The sequence below is a fragment of the Lonchura striata genome, chromosome 11 (assembly GCF_050655825.1).
Source record: "Lonchura striata isolate lonStrDom1 chromosome 11, ASM5065582v1, whole genome shotgun sequence".
In the NCBI taxonomy this organism is placed as follows: domain Eukaryota; kingdom Metazoa; phylum Chordata; class Aves; order Passeriformes; family Estrildidae; genus Lonchura; species Lonchura striata.
In genome coordinates this window covers 23,857,481-23,876,476 of record NC_140713.1, presented here as the reverse complement: position 1 = coordinate 23,876,476, position 18,996 = coordinate 23,857,481, and the positions used below count along the sequence as shown (strand labels likewise).

The following is an 18,996-nucleotide window of genomic DNA, read 5'->3' as shown; positions in this document are numbered from 1 at the left end:
TGCTCCAGCTGCTCCCGGCCAAACTCCCAGGCACTTTCCCGGGCTGGGGAGGAACTCTTGCGGTCGTGGCCGCGTCCAGCACCCCCTGCACAAACGATAACATTGGAGCACTGTTTATCCCTGTCCTCCAGGGCGGGTTTTTTGGGATTTCAGCTGTTTCAGAGCCCTAAAGCCCATGTTTACTTTCCTGATGAGTAAAGCCCCGGCGCTGGTGCGGGGGAGCCTCCGGAGCTGGTGTGAGGTTAAGGATGTGCTTAAAGGGCTAAAAATGGATTTTCTTTCTTTCTCTTTTCTCAGTTTTTTTTTTTTAAGCAAAGCCACAAAGCAGTAAAAAACCCATCCTTGAGACTGGTACATGAGACCTGCAACCACCACCACCCCCTCCTTGGGCAGAGCCCCGGAGACAAAAATGGACTTTGGACCTCAATTTGGGATTTTTTTGGCCCTAAACAGCCCTGATCCAGACCTGAAACCTTTCACCTGAAGGTGTTACTTGGTTTCAAGAGCCAGCACTCAATTTTGTGCCTTTTAGGCCAGACACTGACATAAATCTGTCACCAACCTCCTCGGAGACAAAGGGGTCTCCAGGAGAACTGAGTCAGGAACCCGGACAGGGATTGCTGGATCCTCAACAGGAACCTGAACAGAGTTTTGAGGACCCTCAAAAATCCGGTCAAGTCATGCTTAGAGGATTAGGAATGGACCCCCTTCTCCCACTCCATGAAACCCACAGGGGCTTTCCCAGGAAGCCGGGTTAGGTGGGATTTTTAGGTGAGACCAAAGTTTACATTTTCATTTCCTTTGTAAATTTGGAAAATAACTCCTAGGAGTTAGGGCAGATCTCTTGGCGTTCTGAGATCCACCACCACTGCCAAGCCACTGGTGACATCTCAGTCCACCCTGCTGGGATGGATGGAGGGAGTTTGTCCACTGGGATTTTCACATCCCATTAGGAACCAGGCTGGCATTCCCCCTTACAGTCCCAAATATCTTAAAAATCTCCTTTTCCCAGCAGCTCTGCAGAGATCAGGACATCAGATCCTCACCATGACCTCTATTCCTCTCCTGGGTTTGGGTGATCTCCCTTTGGAAACATGTATCCCAACAATTCCTTTTCCTGAAGTCAAGAATCAGTGATTTAAAAGCCATAAATCCCAAGAAATGCAGCTTAAACCAGAGGTGTCAGATCAGAAAGTCTCTTCCAGCCACAACTATTCTCAGATTCCATGATAACCATGGGAAGAAAGTCGATGGAGCTTCTCACAATGATAGTCTAACCACCAAAAAAAAAAAAAAAATCTGGGAATTTGAAGGCCATTTATTGCTGACTTACTCCATGAATGGACACCAACCACAGCAAGCTGACACCCCACAAAATCCCAGGTGGAGCAAGTTGGGATGTCTGGGTGCTCTCCACCCATCCATCCATCATCCACCCATCCATCCATCCATCATCCATCCATCCATCCATCCATCCATCCATCCATCCATCCATCCATCCATCCATCCATCTCTCCATCCATCCATCCATCCATTCATCCATCCATCCATCCATCCATCCATCCATCCATCCATCCATCCATCCCCCTCCTTCCCAGCTATCCTATGGAATGTGCCTCAACTCTTTCATAACAAACACAAATTGGGGAAAACCAAGAGAAAAGAAAAAAAAAAAAAAAAGAAAATAGCCCAACCCAGGCAGCGGCAGCAGCACAGGCTTTCTTCAATAATAAACATCTAAAAATGTTAATTAAATCATGCTTTTCATGGAAAATGATGGGAAAATACTTTCACACAACGCTCGAATCAACACAGATTTTTTCCCCCCTCCATCTCCTCGCAGCCAGAGGGATGGAGAGTGGGATGAGGGGCGGGAGTGCTGCAGATCCAAGGGAGCCACTTTGTGCTGCAGGGAAGCATCTCCAGATGACTTCACGTGCCACGAATGTGGCTCCCAACGAGCCTGTGGTAAACAGAGATATCAGACCCAGATGTTTGATGCTGGCCGCTCCTTTTGGGCGGCCACGGCCTCCCAGTGGCGCTGGAAAACCGCAGGAAAAGTCTGGAGCTTCATCCCTCCAAATTCCCAGCCTTGGAATTTGGGGTGGATAAGCCCAAAAAAGGGCAAGGTGGCACCTGGGAGGGTGAAGGGCTCCTGCAGTTTGGGGTTGGTCCCTCCAGATGTGCGAGCACGGGGCAGCACGACCTGAAATCCCTTCTGGCAGTAGCAAGGTCCTGGAGCACTTCCACCCTTTTCCATAAAATCCATCCTCAGGGATGTTTTAGGGACAACTTCCAGGGTGTCCCAATGAGCTGAACACACCTTGCAGAGGGGTCTTGGTCTTGTTGCTGCCTCTGCAGCTCCCCCAGAGCTCTGCAGTGGTGCCAGCACTTCAAAAAGGGCTCTGTCCACGTGGAAATTTATGGAATGAATCCAGCCTGGCTGCAGGAGACCTCACACAGCCCGTTCTCCTCGTGTCTCCTCTCAACCCTGGGTTCCAAAGGGCTGCCTGCAGAGGAGCTGTGAGCCCTCTGCTCGTTCCCAAAGCTGGGAAATTATGGATCCTGGCTCCCTCCTGGACACAGCCGCTGTCCCAGCAGGACCAGTGTCCCATCTCCAAGGGGAGAAGATGGACAGGGGCAGGCATGAGGGGCCAGGAGCAATTTTCTCTGCTGCCACTTGTGAGGACTTCATAGTCCAGTCATTCCCACAGGAATTCCTTCCGTGGCCTCTCCTGGTGAGAGATCAGTCCCAGGCTGGATCCAATGACCTTGGAGCTTTCCTAACATTGATGAAGCCATGATCTTATGGATCTACAGCCTCTGCCAAGGTCACGTGGGGATTTTTGGGACCACCAACCCTCCCATCCCAAGCCCGTTCCCAGTTTTAAAGCTGGGAAGCACTGGGTGGATGGGGAAGGCTGGGGTGGCTTTGGGTGGCTCCTTGGTGGCTCTCCAGCAGCTCTGCCCTTCCCGAAGTGCCTCAGTGGCCGAGTTGCAGGGATTCCCATGGAGCGTGGCTGGGCTGGGCGACGGGGGGTGGACTCAGCTCCTCACCAGCTGCTGCCATTCTGGAATTGCTATTTAAAGCCTTGAGAATTCCTGGAAAAACCAACCCAGAGCGAGAAGAATGGTGAAGGAGAGGGAGCAGAAAGGGCATGTCTGGCACTCTTAATGGGCTCTGACACTTCCAGCAGCCGCATTCTCCTGATTTTTCTGGGTGTCTCCTTGAGAACAGCTCTCACTGAGCCACCTCCAAAAAGCAACCAGACAAAAGCTGGTTAGGAAGCAGTCAAACAATAGACCAGCAGATCCCAGGGATGTGCTCCAAGACCCTATGGATGGGCTCCAGCATGCCCCAAAAGTGGGAGGGTGAGGAAAAGCCGACGGAGAAGGGACAGGGAAGCAGGAGGCTTCCTCAAAACCCAGCAGCCACTGTGCTCCCGCCTGGGAAGAGACTGGGAGACACTTTGGGGTGGGACTGGAGTGGCCTGAGTCAGACGAAAGCATCCTGACAATAACGCCCCCGGGCCAGGAATTCAATGGGAACCGAGTGCTGGAAGTTGCCCAGCAGGATAATTCGGAGTGTGTGGAGCCGGCTGCTCCAGCTGTTTGGGGAAAGCCAAGTCTCTGCCACCATCCCCTGGGTGCTCCCTCCACCCTCTTGCAGAGAGCTCATCCCAGTTCTCATCCTCTCAATCCCACAACTGATGCCGTCATTCCAGAGAGGAGAGAGCCTGGATCCGCTGCCTCTGCCCCTCGTCCGTTCTCCTTATCCTTGGATTGATGGAAGGATCCTCCTGGAATGCCGTGATGGAGATGCCTCCCAGAGCAGCCAAAAGGAGATGATGGAACCTTGGACATGGACAGGGAGCCCATCACTAGGAGGCTGAGTTTTGCTTCTCCAAGGAAATCCCTGCAGGAATGCTCCAACATCATCCAAGCACATAGAGAAGAACAGGCTGGAGCAGCACATGGAGCATTCCCACAAAATCCAGGAGCATTCCCACGTAATCCACCCCAAAGCCAGGGATCCGACCTCAAAGCGCAGTCCTCCCAACCTTGTTCTCTGCATCTCAGAGAGAATTCCTTGAGGAATTTTTCCAGCAGCAGCTCCCTTCTCCCCACACGTGGCAGAGCCCTGCTGAGGGGGAGCAGCCCCAGTTGTTGACCCCAGCTTTCTCCAGTGGGATCCACCAGGCTTCCAGGAAACCCCACTGTGCTCCCAGAACAAACCTCCCTCCGTCCCCAGCTCCAAGGCCGGCACCAGCCAGGAAAACTCAACAACAAAGCCAAGATCCATCATCCATCATCCATCCATCCATCCATCCATCCATCCATCCATCCATCCATCATCCATCGTCCATCCATCCATCATCCATCATCCATCATCCATCCATCCATCCATCATCCATCCACCCATCCATCCATCCATCCATCCATCATCCATCCATCCATCCATTCATCCATCCATCCATCCATCCATCATCCATCCATCCATCCATCCATCCATCCATCCATCCATCCATCCATCCATCCATCCATCCACTGACTTGGGACAGCAATGGGGGGAAAACCATCCCCAAAATTGGGCAGAAAAGGGTCAGGCTGCATTTTTGGGAGCAGAGTTCTGTTGACACTGCTGCTGCCAAGGAGAGGGGGATGAGGGAATGGGGAGAGGCCACGGGCAGGACAGAGGGTCACCGGGAGAAATGCAGATCCCGTGAGGAGCAGCCGGCGGAAGGACGCGCTGGGAAACGCTTCCAAAGCGCTCCAGGAGCTTCTCTCCAGACTAAAGTAAACAAACCCCACAGAGGGACAGATCCAGCCCCTTCCCAGGATGTTGTCCAAGCATCTCCAATTCCTTCACTGCGGGCTGAGAAAGGACAGGATTCAACCACGACCCAGCCAGGTCACGTCATCGTTCCCAGCATGACTTCAGCAGCCACAGTCCAATTTTCTTTGGATATCCATCAGCCTTTGGAAGCTGGAAATGCCTTTTCCCTCCTCCTTTTTCCATGCCAGTGTTTGCTTTCTCCCATCCTCTAAGATGTAGGGATGCTGCTGAAGTTTGCCTGGGATTTCATCAGTCTGGAGTGGGGAAAAGCTTGGAAAAGTTGTAGGTTTTGTTTTGCACAGTAGAGTTCTAGATTTGCTTCGGCTATTTTATTCTATTTTAGTTTTTAAAATTTTACTTTATTTATGCCTTAATCAAGAAAATATCATCCCCAAGCTCTGGGACCCAGCACAACCCCCAGGAGCAGCCACGGAGATGCCAAACCCAGCAAAGACCAATAAACCACGGAAGATTTGCTGTTCCCAACGATTCTTGCTTAGAAGCCCAATTCCCATGGAAAAAGGGACTTTTCCAGAACAAGAATCACCACTCAGCACTTTGCAAATCCAAACTCCCAGTAAATCATCTCAGTCTCAGGTGGGGGGCTGGAAAAACTGATTTTTTTTGGTTCAACTTTGCAAATTGCAGTGAACTTGGAGGGGGCAATGCTCCAAGGGAAGCTCCAAAAAATCCTGGAGGTTGGATGAGCTGAAAAGCTGTGGGAAAAACCTGTTTTGGGGGACACGGAGCCTCACCTAGACCTAATCCATCTCAATCATTGTGGCATTTTGACGTTTTCAAAGGAAATCGAGGGTGCTCCCCTTCCCCAGTGGAATTTTGTGAAGTTCCAGGTATTTTAGGATGTTTTTCGCTTCAGTGCCCGAGGGAAGCAGCACAGGATCCGTGTCCTCCTTTTTCACTTCAACAAAACTGTTCTGACCAGAATTTCCCTTCCATCCACGCTGCCTCGCTCAGGGACAGCCTGGATTTCTCAGGACTCTCATCTTTCCCTTTGTTTTGTTTCCCAGGGATTTCTCCTTCCCCTGTCTTAACTCCTGGAGTTGGGGCACAATAATTTCCTGCAGGCGGCCGGAGCCGTGTGACCTCCGTGAAACAGCCCAGGGAGCACCTCCATTCCCAACTCTGCATTCCAAAATCCATTTCCTTGGAAGCAGAAGGGACCCTGGTGCCAGCCAGCCCCAGCTTTGCAAAGCCACGGCACTGAAAGGGTGCAAAATTCCTGCTGGAGTCACCGGAGCCAGCAGAGCACAGCAGCAACACCTTGGGAAAAGCCAGTTTTTGTGGTTCCTCCATCCCTGCACGGCTTTAACAGTTCTTCCTAACCACAATATCCAAGGAAAAGCTGTCCTTGCCAGATGGGAAATGTCGCTGTGCAGGGAAGTGCTGCAGGGCAGCTCCATCCAAAGCATCATTCCTGCATCCCAGCGCTGTCCCAAGGACCCTGGGTAGCAAAACGTGACCCCAAAAAGTGACCCTGGAGCATTTCCAGCCCCCACGAGCCTCTCTTCCTCTTTTCCCAGCAGCTTTCCAGTGAAAACCCAAGGGAAAGGAGCTGTGAGGGCGCGAGTGGAGCTGACACCGATCTGCCGGGGCGTGAACCACGCTCACCTCATCAGCCAGCGGGACAGAATTCCAGGATCCAGCCGGGAGCAGCTCCAGGCTGCGGGGTTGTTTGGACAGGAGAGAATTCCAGGATCCAGGCGGGAACAGCTCCAGGCTGAGGGGTTGTTGGACAGGAGAGAATTCCAGGATCCAGCCGGGAGCAGCTCCAGGCTGAGGGGTTGTTGGACAGGACAGAATTCCAGGATCCAGCCGGGAGCAGCTCCAGGCTGAGGGGTTCTCTGGACAGGACAGAATTCCAGGATCCAGCCGGGAGCAGCTCCAGGCTGCGGGGTTGTTGGACAGGACAGAATTCCAGGATCCAGCTGGGAGCAGCTCCAGGCTGCGGGGTTCTTTGGACAGGACAACTTGGCACGATCCTCTCGGCTCCTCTCCCGCTGCTGGTATCATTTCATTTCAAGGAGTTGTGGAAGAACAGAAATCAAGGAAAAACGGGGAAAAAAAAGGATTTTCTGGGAGCGGCCCAAGCTGGAAAATTGAAATCTTTCAGCACAAAATGTGTTTTTTCAAGATATTTTCTTTCCTTCCCATGGAAGGAAAGGGGTTTATTTATGGGATTATTATCCACTAAAGCAGGAGAGATTTGAGAATTCCTTAAGTGGCATCTTGACCTGCTGGCTTTAGAAGCCTTCATTTCCAGCTGGATCCATGGAAAAGTCGCTTTTCCCTCCACACACCGCCCCAAAACGCTGCTCTCCTCCAAATCCACCCAAACTTTCCAGGGCTTCTCCTTGCTCCAGCGCTCGCCCACATCCAGCCTGCTCCAGCAGATCTTCCCCGCTTCCCTGCCAGCTTGGAGCAAGTTCACGGGAGCAACCCGGCCAAAACAAGCCATTTCTGGGATATTTTTGAAAGGTTTGGGTTGGAATTTTTGCTCCCTTTGGACAGATGGAGCAGCAGCTCTGCTGAGGGAGAACTCGCCGCTCCGAGCTGGGGCAGAACAGTTGATTCCCCCCCAAAAAATGTGGTGATTTCCCAGTTTTACAGAGGAAATGAAAACGTAAAGTTTGGTCAGAGGAGGTTTTCACTTACAAATCCCACCTAACCTGGGTTTTGTGGAGTGGGAGAAGAGGGTCCACTCCCTCACGTGGGCAGAGGACATTCCCCACACACACAGTTTTAAAAATGCCATGTTTAAATGGATCCCGGGAATCTGGGCCGATTTTGCATCCTCTGCTGCCTGGTTATTTTATTCCTGATAAATCTCTCCCTCTTCCCTTACAAGAATCCACCTGCCATGAGGATCAGGTGGGACCCAGGGACCCAAAGCAACTCCTTGATTTTACAGCCAAATCCCAGGGCACTGTCCCAGTCTCTTTAACTTTTTCTAAGGATCTAAAGATTTTTTGAGCCATACAAAGCTGAGATGTTCATCCCACCCAAGCCTCTGGATGCCATCCCACTGGGATTGACATGGACATTGACCACAGGCAGCTGGAAAATCCTGTTTTCCACTTCCCCACATGGGCGAACCAGTCCCTGTCACCATCAGAAATAGCACCAGGGGAATATTTGGGATGAAGATTTGTCTCCCAGGACCAATGGATACCTTCTTCCCTGTGAGGGTGGGGAGGCCCCGGCAGAAGTTTTCCAGAGAAGCTGTGGCTGTCCCTGGAGGTGTCCAAGGCCAGGTTGGATGGAGCTTGGAGCAACCTGGGAGGGTGGAAGGCGTCCCATGGAAGGTGGAATGGGATGAGCTTTAAGATCCCAAAACATTCCATGATTCCATGGCTGCCCCACCTACGGACTTCTCCACGCTCCCTCGGGAGGAGCGGAGAGGAAGAGCCAAACTCTTCATCCACGCATGGACGAAGGGTTCCAAAGGCAGAGGCAGAAGGACAGGCACCTCCCGGGGGTGTCTGTCGCTGTGGCCACCTGCCAAGCCCTCCTCCTGCTCCCGCTGGATTCTCCAGCAGCCCGCGGCTCCGCGTTTTCCCGGGAGCATCTCCCGCCTCCAACATTGTTCCCGGTCCCACCTGCTCCCGATCCCCCTGCGCCCCCCGGCCTCGGGAGCGAGCCCCGACACGCGGGATGTTGTTTTTAGCAGCCTGACAGATGCCAAACCTGAGCGCAGCGCTTGATAAACCCAAGGTCAGGAAGGAATTTTAACTCCACTTAATTGCTGGGAGGCACCTGGGATCCGAAACACACCCAGGCAGGCCGTGGAAAGGCAGCTCGGGAGGGAAAAGCTACAGAGAAAATGAAGGGATTAACTCGATTTCATGTTTGGGTTGGGTTTTTTTTTAATGGAAATCCTGCTTTCTGCCAAGTTTTCTTGGAGCAAACGTTTCTGTCCCGCTGCCAGCCCTGCCAGCCTCAAGGAGGCAAAATTCCTGAGTCAGGTTTCGCCAGGCAAAATGATGCTGCCTTCAAAATAATTCCACTGGGGGGAAAAGGGTGGATTTTCTATTCTCTCCTCGCTCTGGCAACGTTTCCCTGGGCTTCCCGTTCCACCATTTTTACTCCAAATGAACCTGGGAATCTCCAGGATTCCCTAGCAGCTGGGGATTTGAGGGAGTCAGTGAGCACCGTGGGATTTGGGGTGCCATGCTCCAGGATTTGGGGTGTGACTGCTCCAGGATTTGGGGTGCCACTGCTCCAGGATTTGGGTGTTACTTTCCCAGAATTTGGGGTACCACTCTCCCAGGATTGGGGTGCCACTGTCCCAAGATTTGGGTGCCACTGCTCCAGGATTTGGGGTGCCATGCTCCAGGATTTGGGATGCCACTGCCCCAGGATTTGGGGTGCCACTGCTCCAGGATTTGGGGTGCCACTGCTCCATGATTTGGGTGTTACTTTCCCAGGATTTGGGGTGCCACTGTCCCAGGATTTGGGTGTTACTTTCCCAGAATTTGGGGTACCACTCTCCCAGGATTGGGGTGCCACTGCTCCAGGATTTGGGTGCCACTGCTCCAGGATTTGGGGTGCCACTGCTCCAGGATTTGGGTGCCACTGTCCCAAGATTTGGGTGCCACTGCTCCAGGATTTGGGGTGCCAGTGCTCCAGGATTTGGGTGCCACTGTCCCAGGATTTGGGGTGTGACTGCTCCAGGATTTGGGGTGTGACTGCTCCAGGATTTGGGTGTTACTTTCCCAGAATTTGGGGTACCACTCTCCCAGGATTGGGGTGCCACTCTCCCAGGATTTGGGTGCCACTGCTCCAGGATTTGGGTGCCACTGTCCCAGGATTTGGGTGCCACTGTCCCAGGATTTGGGTGCCACTGCTCCAGGATTTGGGTGCCACTGTCCCAGGATTTGGGTGCCACTGCTCCAGGATTTGGGTGCCACTGTCCCAGGATTTGGGTGCCACTGTCCCAGCTGGGCGCCTGAATTCCTGCTGGGGGGCTGCTTCCCATGCTCATCCCACTGCTCCATCCCTCTCCTCCATCCTGGTGTGGATCCAGCCCCTGGAGGGGAATCCTCCCTGGCGTTTTCCAGCCCAGCACCAAAGCCCCAAGCAAGGATAAATCCCTTTCCCTGCTCTCAGCTGCTGGATGCAGGAACCCGACCGGCGGATCCGAGCCCGTCCTTCCTCAGCCGCCGCCTCTCGCGCTGCCCTCCCTTCCAAGAAAAATGGAAACGGGAGACAAAGGAACTTTCCTACGCCGCATCCAGGCCTGCCTGCTGCCAGACGAGCATCAGGAGGTTGTCTGAACGTGCAAATCCCGATTGCTCCCAAGGAAAACCGGCAAAAGCCAGAGGCCGAGCACGAAGCGGGAGCTCCAGCTCAGCCTTTGGCAGGAGCCGCCGCCACGGCCAAGTGCAGAGTTGGGATCGTGTCACCACAGGGAGCTGAGGTGGGATTTTCCCCCCAGGAATATTTTTAGCAGCCCAGAATTGCCTCTCCTGCCTCTCCTTGTGCCAAGGTTTGCCCGGAGGGGCTCCTGGAGCTGCTGGGATGTCGGGCCAGGTGTTTGAGCTCACCAGGGCTTTGACAGAAGGGAGAGGATTCCGGAATTCCCAGAGCAGCTGTGGCTGCCCCTGGATCCCTGGAAGTGTCCAAGGCCAGGCTGGACAGGGCTTGGAGCAGCCTGGGACAGTGGGAGGTGTCCCTGATGTGGCGGGGGGTGGAATGAGATGAGCTTTGGGGTCCCTTCCAACCCAAATCATTCCACGTGAGATGGGATTTCTGAATTTGGTTTGGAGGGATCCAGAACAAGCTGGATCAGATTGAAATTGTTTTTCTGTTGAAGACACAAGGATCTCCAATTGGAGAATCCAGACAACAGCAGGAACAATCCCCCTCAGGAACGTTTGGGATGAGGAATTGTTGCAGGTCCTGTCCCCAAACTGGTGTTTCCATTTTTCCATCACATCCCCATTGAACCCAAGGAGCTGGTACTGGAAAATCCACTCCTAATTCCAATTATTTATGGGTGTCTTGAGACAGCCCCGAGCTGGAGCCCCATCCCAACATCCCCACCGTGGATCTGAGCAAAGCTTTATCTCCAGCCAACGAAAGAGAAATGAATGAGTTGCAGGAAATTCAAATTTCATGGGATTTGTCACCACTTCCACCCCACAACTTCCACTTTTTGCTCAGCAGAACCAGGCAGGGACCATTTCTTGATCAACCTTCTGAAATTCCGGGAGGAAATACAGTAAAATCTGACCTTTCCTCAAACACCTGCAAACCTGCTCAATTTTTCTCATTTTGCTTTAAGATTCCCTGTTTTTATTAGGCCCCAAATGCTGAGTTATCCCTCACTTTTATTTTCCTGCCCTTTTTATTTCCCTCCCCTTTTCTTGCCACCGAATCCGGCAGGGAACCTCCCGGAGGAGGGGGAATTTTCCACCCTTTCTGGTAGCAAATTCCTTAGGTTGCATTTGAGCCTTTTGTGGCTTCAAAGGAACAGCTTGAGCTCCACAAAGCTCCAGACTGGCCAAGGAAACCTGAAACATCCCAAGATTCCTAAGGGGAGAAGAATTTTTAAAAGGTTACGTTGTGGAAAAAGAAAATCTGGAAACCTTGCAGAAGCCAGGAGCTTCCTTGGATGCTCCGGCAAAAAAAAGGGCAGGAGAGGGGGAGGGAATGTCAAAATTCCCCCCTGGAAGCAAATTCCACCCGACAGAAGGAAAAGCATTTGATGTCCTGCAAAGCCAAAGTGCTAAAGAGCTTTCCTGACCCTTTTCCCCAGATCCATGTGGATGATTTTTCCTCTATTTTCTGGCACAGCGTTCCAAAGGCGCCCTGTGCTGTTCCTGAAGCTTCCCGGGGACTTCCACTCCCGTTTTCATGGGAAAATTCCATTTCCCATTCACTTTCTCAAGGCCCTCTTAGCACAAATCCCTCAACCTGTGGAGGGAATATCCCAAATTCCAATTGCTGGGGCTTGGAAGGACTTTGAGCAAGACTTGAGCATGAAGCTTTGGGAGCAGCCCTTGGATTGTGCAATGCCATGAAACCGGGAGCGAACGCTGGGCTCTGGAGCGAAATTTCCTATGGAAAACCTCGGAGCACGAGGGGCTGGAAGGGAGCTCGGGAATGGCTTTGGCAGGGACAGCCTGGGGGCAGCCGCTGTCTTTGCCATGGAAAAGAGGGAATCCGCAGGGAACCCCAATTCCCATTCCCCAATTCCCATTCCCCAATTCCCATTCCCCAATTCCCATTCCCCAATTCCCATTTCCCCAGTTCCCATTCCCCAATTCCCATTTCCCAATTCCCATTCCCCAATTCCCATTCCCCAATTCCCATTCCCCAGTTCCCATTCCCCAGTTCCCATTCCCCCAATTCCCATTCCCCAATTCCCATTCCCCAATTCCCATTCCCCAGTTCCCATTCCCCAGTTCCCATTCCCTCAATTCCCATTTCCCCAATTCCCATTCCCCAATTTCCATTTCCCCAATTCCCATTCCCCAATTCCCATTCCCCAATTCCCATTCCCCAGTTCCCATTCCCCAGTTCCCATTCCCCCAATTCCCATTCCTCAATTCCCATTCCCCAATTCCCATTCCCCAGTTCCAATTCCCCAGTTCCCATTCCCCCAATTCCCATTCCCCAATTCCCATTCCCCAATTCCCATTTCCCCCTCCCGCTGCTCCAGCAGGAGCGAGCCCGGGAGCTCCGGGGGCAGCTCCAGTTCTCTTTTCCATCCCAATCTCCCGAGGAACGGGAAAAGCAGAACTCAGCATTTCCCGGCTCAAAAATCCTGGAATTTCAACCCAGCCTGGCTGGAGCTCAGCGCATCCCTGAGATCCCTCCTGTCCCTAAAATCCTCCATCCATCCCGGGAATCGCGGCTCTGCCCCATGGATGGGAGGGGTTGGATGCTCCAGGCTGAGGCAGGCTGGGTTCTAAACACGACAGGTTTTGGGAATAAATCCTTGAATCCACATCCTAGCCCTCAAAACCAACCCAATCCCAGAAAACTGATGGAAAACCCTCTCCCATCCCTGTAAATCAAACGCTCCAAACTGGAAAAAAGAAAAGACAGCTTTTGTCCCCCTTTTCCCAGTGCTGATGGATTCTAATCCTGATTTTCCCTCTATTTCCTGCCACGGCAGCTCAAAGCCGTCAAAGCTGTCCCCAAAGCTGCCTGAGGATGTCAAATCCCATATTAAGGCTCCAAAAATTGGGAAAAAGTCCTGGAATCCATAATTTACTCTTCGGCGGCAGCAGCCGGAATGAACCACAATTGAGATTTAAACCAAATCTGCCCCCCAAAATCAATGAATTAAAGGGTTTGAACTCTTATAAATGAAAATATCCACAGGGAGATGTTGTCCTGCTTTCCTGCTTTTTCCTGGAGCTGGCCATGGAACAGTGGGACAGGAATTGCTGCTGGAGCACAGGATGGATCCAGAGGCTTGGAGCCAGCCCTGTGTCCCTGCCCAGAGGTGACACAGTGGGAGAAGAGGCAGAAACTTCCCTCAAAAGATGCGGAGAGGCAGGAAAACGGCAGGAAAGCTCCAGAGGGAACTCCCCGGTTGCCAGGAATGCCGAGGTGTGGAAAAGCTCCCTGATTGAGACAAATGGGAAGCGTGGAGCGAGAAGCTGTTGCTTCCCACAAATAAACAATCCCAGAGCCTGTCCAGGGCAAATATTCCTGGGAGGTTTCCGCAGCCAGGGATGCTCCACCAGCTCCGGCACCTCGCTCCTTAATTAGGGATTGTCATCGAGGAAAACACAACAATGCTGGAAGCAGGAAAGGGATGGGGTGAAGGAGAGCGAGAGCTGGGATGCGGTGCTCGGGAAAAGCTCATTAGCGCAGCTGCAATTAATGCTGCTCCTGGGGTGATTGGATCCCAGCACAGCCGGGAATTCCCTCCTTCCCTCCCGGCACTGCCACAATTCCTTAAATCCGCTGTGCAGGAACAGCATCTCCAAGCCCGAGCTCCAGCTATCCTGGGATGCCGGGAAGGTGGGATGCCAGAATCTTAAAAACTGGAGATTTTTTTCCTTTTTGGCTTTGTTTCTCGATCATATCCCAATAATCCATGAAAAACGTTATTATCCTGCAAAACCCAGGAAAAGCCGGACGGTTTTGGGAGCCTACGTCCTGCCTGTGAACTCTGCTCACCGAGGGCGTTTTGTGTCTGCGTTTTATGACTGAAAACCTCCTGGATCTGTTTTTCCCATTGCTGTTTTCCACGGATGAGCCTCTGGAAGCTGTGCAGCCAGAAACACCCGGATCACTCAGACAAAGTGGTTTTCAAAGCTGAATTCCAGCGCTGGAAGAAGGAAGAAGCAGAGCTGGGGGATGCCTGGATCCCATGGTGGGCCTGAGCAAGGATCCTCTGGAAAAGGACGGCGAGGTTGTGAAAGGGAAGATTTCCCAGCCGCGGTTTTTTGGGAATGATGCCAAGGCGGCTCCTGGAGGGGAGCTCAGGTGCATTGGAGCGGGAGGATGGGGGATATGGGATTGTTCAGAGGGCTTGGAATTGTGTTCAAAGACCTTTCACGATGCATTAGAGGAAAAGAAGCAGGAGAATGGATTTGGACGTTTATTATTTTGTCTAAATCTGCGTCTTGGCTTAGCTGGAGTAAAGCACCGGCGTTTCTTTGGGATTGCTGGTGCTCTCCAAGGCAGGGCTGGATCTGGGATCATCCTGCCTGCGTTCCCTGCTCGCTGCAGAGCACCTGAGTGAATCCCTTCATCCATCCCCGCGCACAGAGCCAGCTTTCCCTCGGATCAGCCGCTCCTGGCAAAGCTCAGCTTGGTCCTACAAAGAGCAGAGCTCAGGGGGGGACAAGAATATGGGACATGGGGAGGAAGGATAAGGGACGTCACACAGAATTTGGGATCGTCACCACACCTGGCACAACACAAGCAACCAAACTCTGATTTGAACCTGATCAACTCTGATTAAACCCGGATTAATTTTAACTCTGCTTTTTCTGGCAGTCCAGCCACAGCCACGAGGTTTTAACCGACTGGAGCATTGAACTGGGAATTGCTGGAATGCTGGCACCGGGAATGACTGGCAGACAGGCTGCACTGGGAGACAGATAAGAGATAAGAGATAAGGACCAGGATCCCACCCAGCACTCGGCATCCTCGCACAATAAAGAACTTTATTCCACTGCTCCAGGGACTGGTGAGCACTAATTTAACCCAATTAAAGTGCTATTGCAGCAGATTGAATTAATGACTCCTCTGAGGGCAAGGCAGATCTTATCCAGGGATTGGGAAACCTCGTTTGCTGCAAAAAAAAAAAATTGCACCGGATTGGGAATAACCTCCAGAGGGAGTGGCAGAGCCAAGAGAAGCCTCGTCGTGCCCAGGTTTGCAGCCCTGCAGATTCCAGCGGGATGGAGGCACAGCAGGACCAGCATCACGCGGGGATATCCGTGGATTTTGGGAAATCTCACTTTATTCCAGCTCCAGGGGAAGATTCCCAGCTGGACCAAAGGCTGCAAGGTGTTTTCCCAACCCCCCTCTCCCGAGGAAGCTGCCCTGGTGTCTCCTGGCGCCACGGGAAATGTCACTCCCACGGCTCCTGGCTCTGCCCTGGGACCTTTTCCATCCACTGCAGTTCCCAGGCTGGAATGCTCCGTGTTTCCCTGGGAATGTTCAACCCAGGTGAAGAGTCCCTGCTCCTTGCAGGACCAGGTGAGCTTCAAAGTCCCCTCCCATCCTGTGGGATTCCAGGACGTCCCTCTGGCTTGCTCCAGACCTTGGCACAAAGTCAAAACCACCTGTGGCTTCCATTTCAGCCTGTGGAAAAAGCTGCCGAGTCTGTGTGAGGAATTACAAGCCACAAGGGTTTGAGTGGTGTGATAGTTGAGTTAGCACAGGGTGGAAAAGTAGAATTTCAGGGTTTTTTAGACTAGGATTCAGGGGGTCAAGATGGAGGGATTTGGGTGTGTCCTGACCTTCTTCTCATTCTTCTTGTCCTCCATGTCTTGCTGTGATGGTGACACTTTTCTATTGGTTTAAGGCAGAGACACACTGTCCAACATAGATAGATATTGACACATTATGGTAAACTTAATACACATAATTTTTGATATAAAATGTAAATGCCACCTGAGGCGACATGAAGAAAGCCATGGCTGACCTGGCCAGAGCTCAGCAGGTCAGAGAAAGAATGTTCTAGATAAGGGAAAATAAACAGCCTTGGGAAGCTGATCCTGCACATTCAGACTCCTTCCTTGGCAGCACGGGCTGGGAAACGAGGACTTTTAAAATATTGAGCTCATCCTGACAAAGCAGACCCTGAGACCACCCCAAACTTTCCACGATTCCATGATAATGCTGTAAAATTCGGATAATTCTCTGGAATTACTGGACACAACCAGTGCCCAGCCCAGCCCCAGAGAGTTTTGTCCCCAAGGGAAGGACACGTGTGCCTGATGGCCACATCAGCTGTGCCAAAGCGGGGATTGATGTGCCTGATGAATAAAAAGAGGAATAAAATTTCGATTCCTTCCAGCAGCACCTCCTGCGTGTTCCTCACCCAGCCCAGCCCCTGCAGGGTCAGAGGTGCCTCTCCTCAGCCCCATCCCAGCCACGGAGCCTTTCCCATGGTCCTGGAGTCAAGTCCCAGAGTGGGAATCACTGCAAAACCAACAAAGCCTTGGAGAGCGTGGAAAGGTGCCAAAGAGAGAGACGGGAAAAACTCACAATTCCAAGTGCCAGAGAAGACAATGAGACATAACAAAGCTTTGTTTGGGAGCGGGATTTCTTTAGGGAAGAGGGGAGAAGGCTGGACAGGGCGTGGGGGGAATTTTAGTCCATCCCACATCCAATCCAGCACTCCAATAATTCAGAGGAAGCCAAAAATTTTTCATATCCAACAACCACATTTTGGTGCAGAAAACAGCCCGTCCAGCCAAAGTCCTGGAGCAGCTGATTCCAAGTGCTGGGAGCTTCACTGGGATGGTGCTGGAGCATCAGAATGTCCTGAGACAGGGAAATCTTCCTGCCTCATCCAGAGGGATTTTCCTTGGGAAGCTTAAGGAGGCCCCCATGAAGTCCTGAGTCCCTGCAGGGATCCCAGCACTGAGCCCTGGGGACCCAGAGGCTGCTCAGACACATCCAGGAGAGCCTGGAATTTGCATCCTCTCGTGCCCCATGTCCTGGGGACTCCTGATGCTCTCACAGATCCCACAGCCACCTGTTTTAGGACATTCCAGGTGCCTTTCCATGGTTATTCTGCAATGATCAGCTCAGGTTTGGCATCCGCCCCAGCTGCCTGAGGTGAGGCAGGTGAATCCATGCTTCACCTGCCAAGGAGTTTCCACTGGGAGCAAAGAGAGGCTGAGCCAGAGAATTCCCCACTGTGACAGCAACAAAAAAAACCCTCTGGAGGGCATTGACCTCACTGTGAACTTTACAGGGAGAAAAAACATTCCAGGAGTTGGGAGCTGCTGCTCCCTCAGCCGTACCTGCGTGGTGGAGATGAGAGATCTCACCAGGATTGCCATTCCAGGGCTGCCATTCCAGGATTGTTATTCCAGGATTGCCATCCCAGGGCTGCCATTCCAGGATTGCCATCCCAGGATTGTCATCCCAGGACTGTTGTTACAGAATTGCCATTCCAGGGTTGTTATTCCAGAATTTCTATTCCAGGATTGCCATCTCAGGATTGCCATTCCACGACTGCCATTCTAGGGTTGTTATTCCAGAATTTCTATTCCAGAGTTGCCATTTCAGGACTGCCATTCCAGGATTGCCATTCCCAGACTGCCATCCCAGGGCTGCCATCCCAGGGTTGCCATCCCAGAGCTGCCATTCCATGACTGCCATTCCCAGACTGCCATCCCAGGGTTGCCATCCCAGGATTGTCATCCCAGGGCTGCCATTCCATGATTGCCATCCCAAGGCTGCCATTCCAGGATTGCCATCCCAGGGCTGCCATTCCAGGATTGCCATCCCAGGGCTGCCATCCCAGGGCTGTGCCGTGGCTGCCAGGAGAACGGGGATCTGTTTTCCCTGCACCTGCTGCAGGAGTTTTCCCTTTGCTTCCCTCCCCTCCCCAGAGCCAGCAGGACACGGCAGGGACAGCAGGGGCACATTCCACGGGAGGAACTGGAGCCCAGCTGGAAAACACAGCTCAGAAACTCCAGAGGCTGAGCCCATCCAGAGCCAGCTCTGCGATTTTTACCATAATACAAAGCTTTTTTTGGGAAGAGCTCCGGGATGGGCTTTGGAGCTGCTGCTGGCACCTCCAGCCCCACCAGCTGGAGCAGTTTTCCCTGAGCCATGGGATATCCCTGCTGCAAAACCTCGGGATGATCAACCATGGCCCAGAGGCTGCTCCATCCCCCCAGGATCAAGCACTGTCGGAATCTGAGCTATTGATGATCCCAAAATTGCAAAAAGTCTCTGTCTTTCTGCCCTGCTGCCAAAGCAGAAGCCATAATTGGTCTGTGCTGGTTTCCAGGTTGTTTATTCTGTTTATCTCTAACATGTTCTGCTGCCCTGCCCAGCTCTGTCCTGCAGGGCAGCGTGTGGGGCTCTGCCCTCAGTGGGATGTGACAAACATTAAATACCAGAAACTCCCTGGGCTGGATTTACAAGAACGTGCCAATATCTGTCACCTACGTTGGACAGTGTGTCCCCAGCCTGAACCAACAGGAAAATGCCAACACCACAGTGAGACATGGAGGGCATGAAGAAGGAGAAAAAGGACAAGGCACACCAAATTTCCTCCATCTTGTCCCCTTTGGACCCCTCATCTAGAATCCTAAAATTTTACTTTTGCACCCGTGCCACACTTAATTATTAGTGATATCAAACCCTCAGAGCTGGTAATTGATCCTGTAAGATTGAAAACTCTTTTCCATGGACAGAGATCACAGCCAGTGTCTCTGGGGCTCTGTCCAGGGGGTTCCTGACCCGTGCCAGGGTCCCAGAGGGAAGCTCTGGATTCCCACAGAGCACATTTCCCAAACCTCTTCCATCCTCCCTGTTTGTCCCGCTGAACTTTCTGCTCCCCCCATGGCAGGAAGGATTTTCTGCTTCCTGAGAGAGCAATGAGGACTTAAATATCCCAAATATCCCACTTTTGGGGAATGCGTGCCTGCATTCTGCAAGGGCTGCCCCCATCACCATCTCATCCCTCCTGGTTTTCC

At 52.4% G+C, this 18,996-nt stretch overlaps 1 protein-coding gene and 1 long non-coding RNA gene across 2 annotated transcripts in view; both read right to left on the bottom strand.

Annotated features, from left to right (window-relative positions):
* The window catches only part of LOC146766450 (uncharacterized), a 50,221-nt gene extending 45,299 nt beyond the window's left edge, over window positions 1-4,922 (bottom strand). The window contains exon 1 of the mRNA XM_085589331.1: window positions 4,918-4,922. Coding sequence (XP_085445457.1) covers window positions 4,918-4,922 — 5 coding nt within the window. The remainder of the gene's footprint in view (window positions 1-4,917) is intronic.
* LOC146766449 (uncharacterized) overlaps window positions 1-18,996 on the bottom strand; it is a 151,562-nt gene that overhangs the window by 21,473 nt on the left and 111,093 nt on the right. The gene's annotated exons all lie outside the window — the stretch shown is intronic.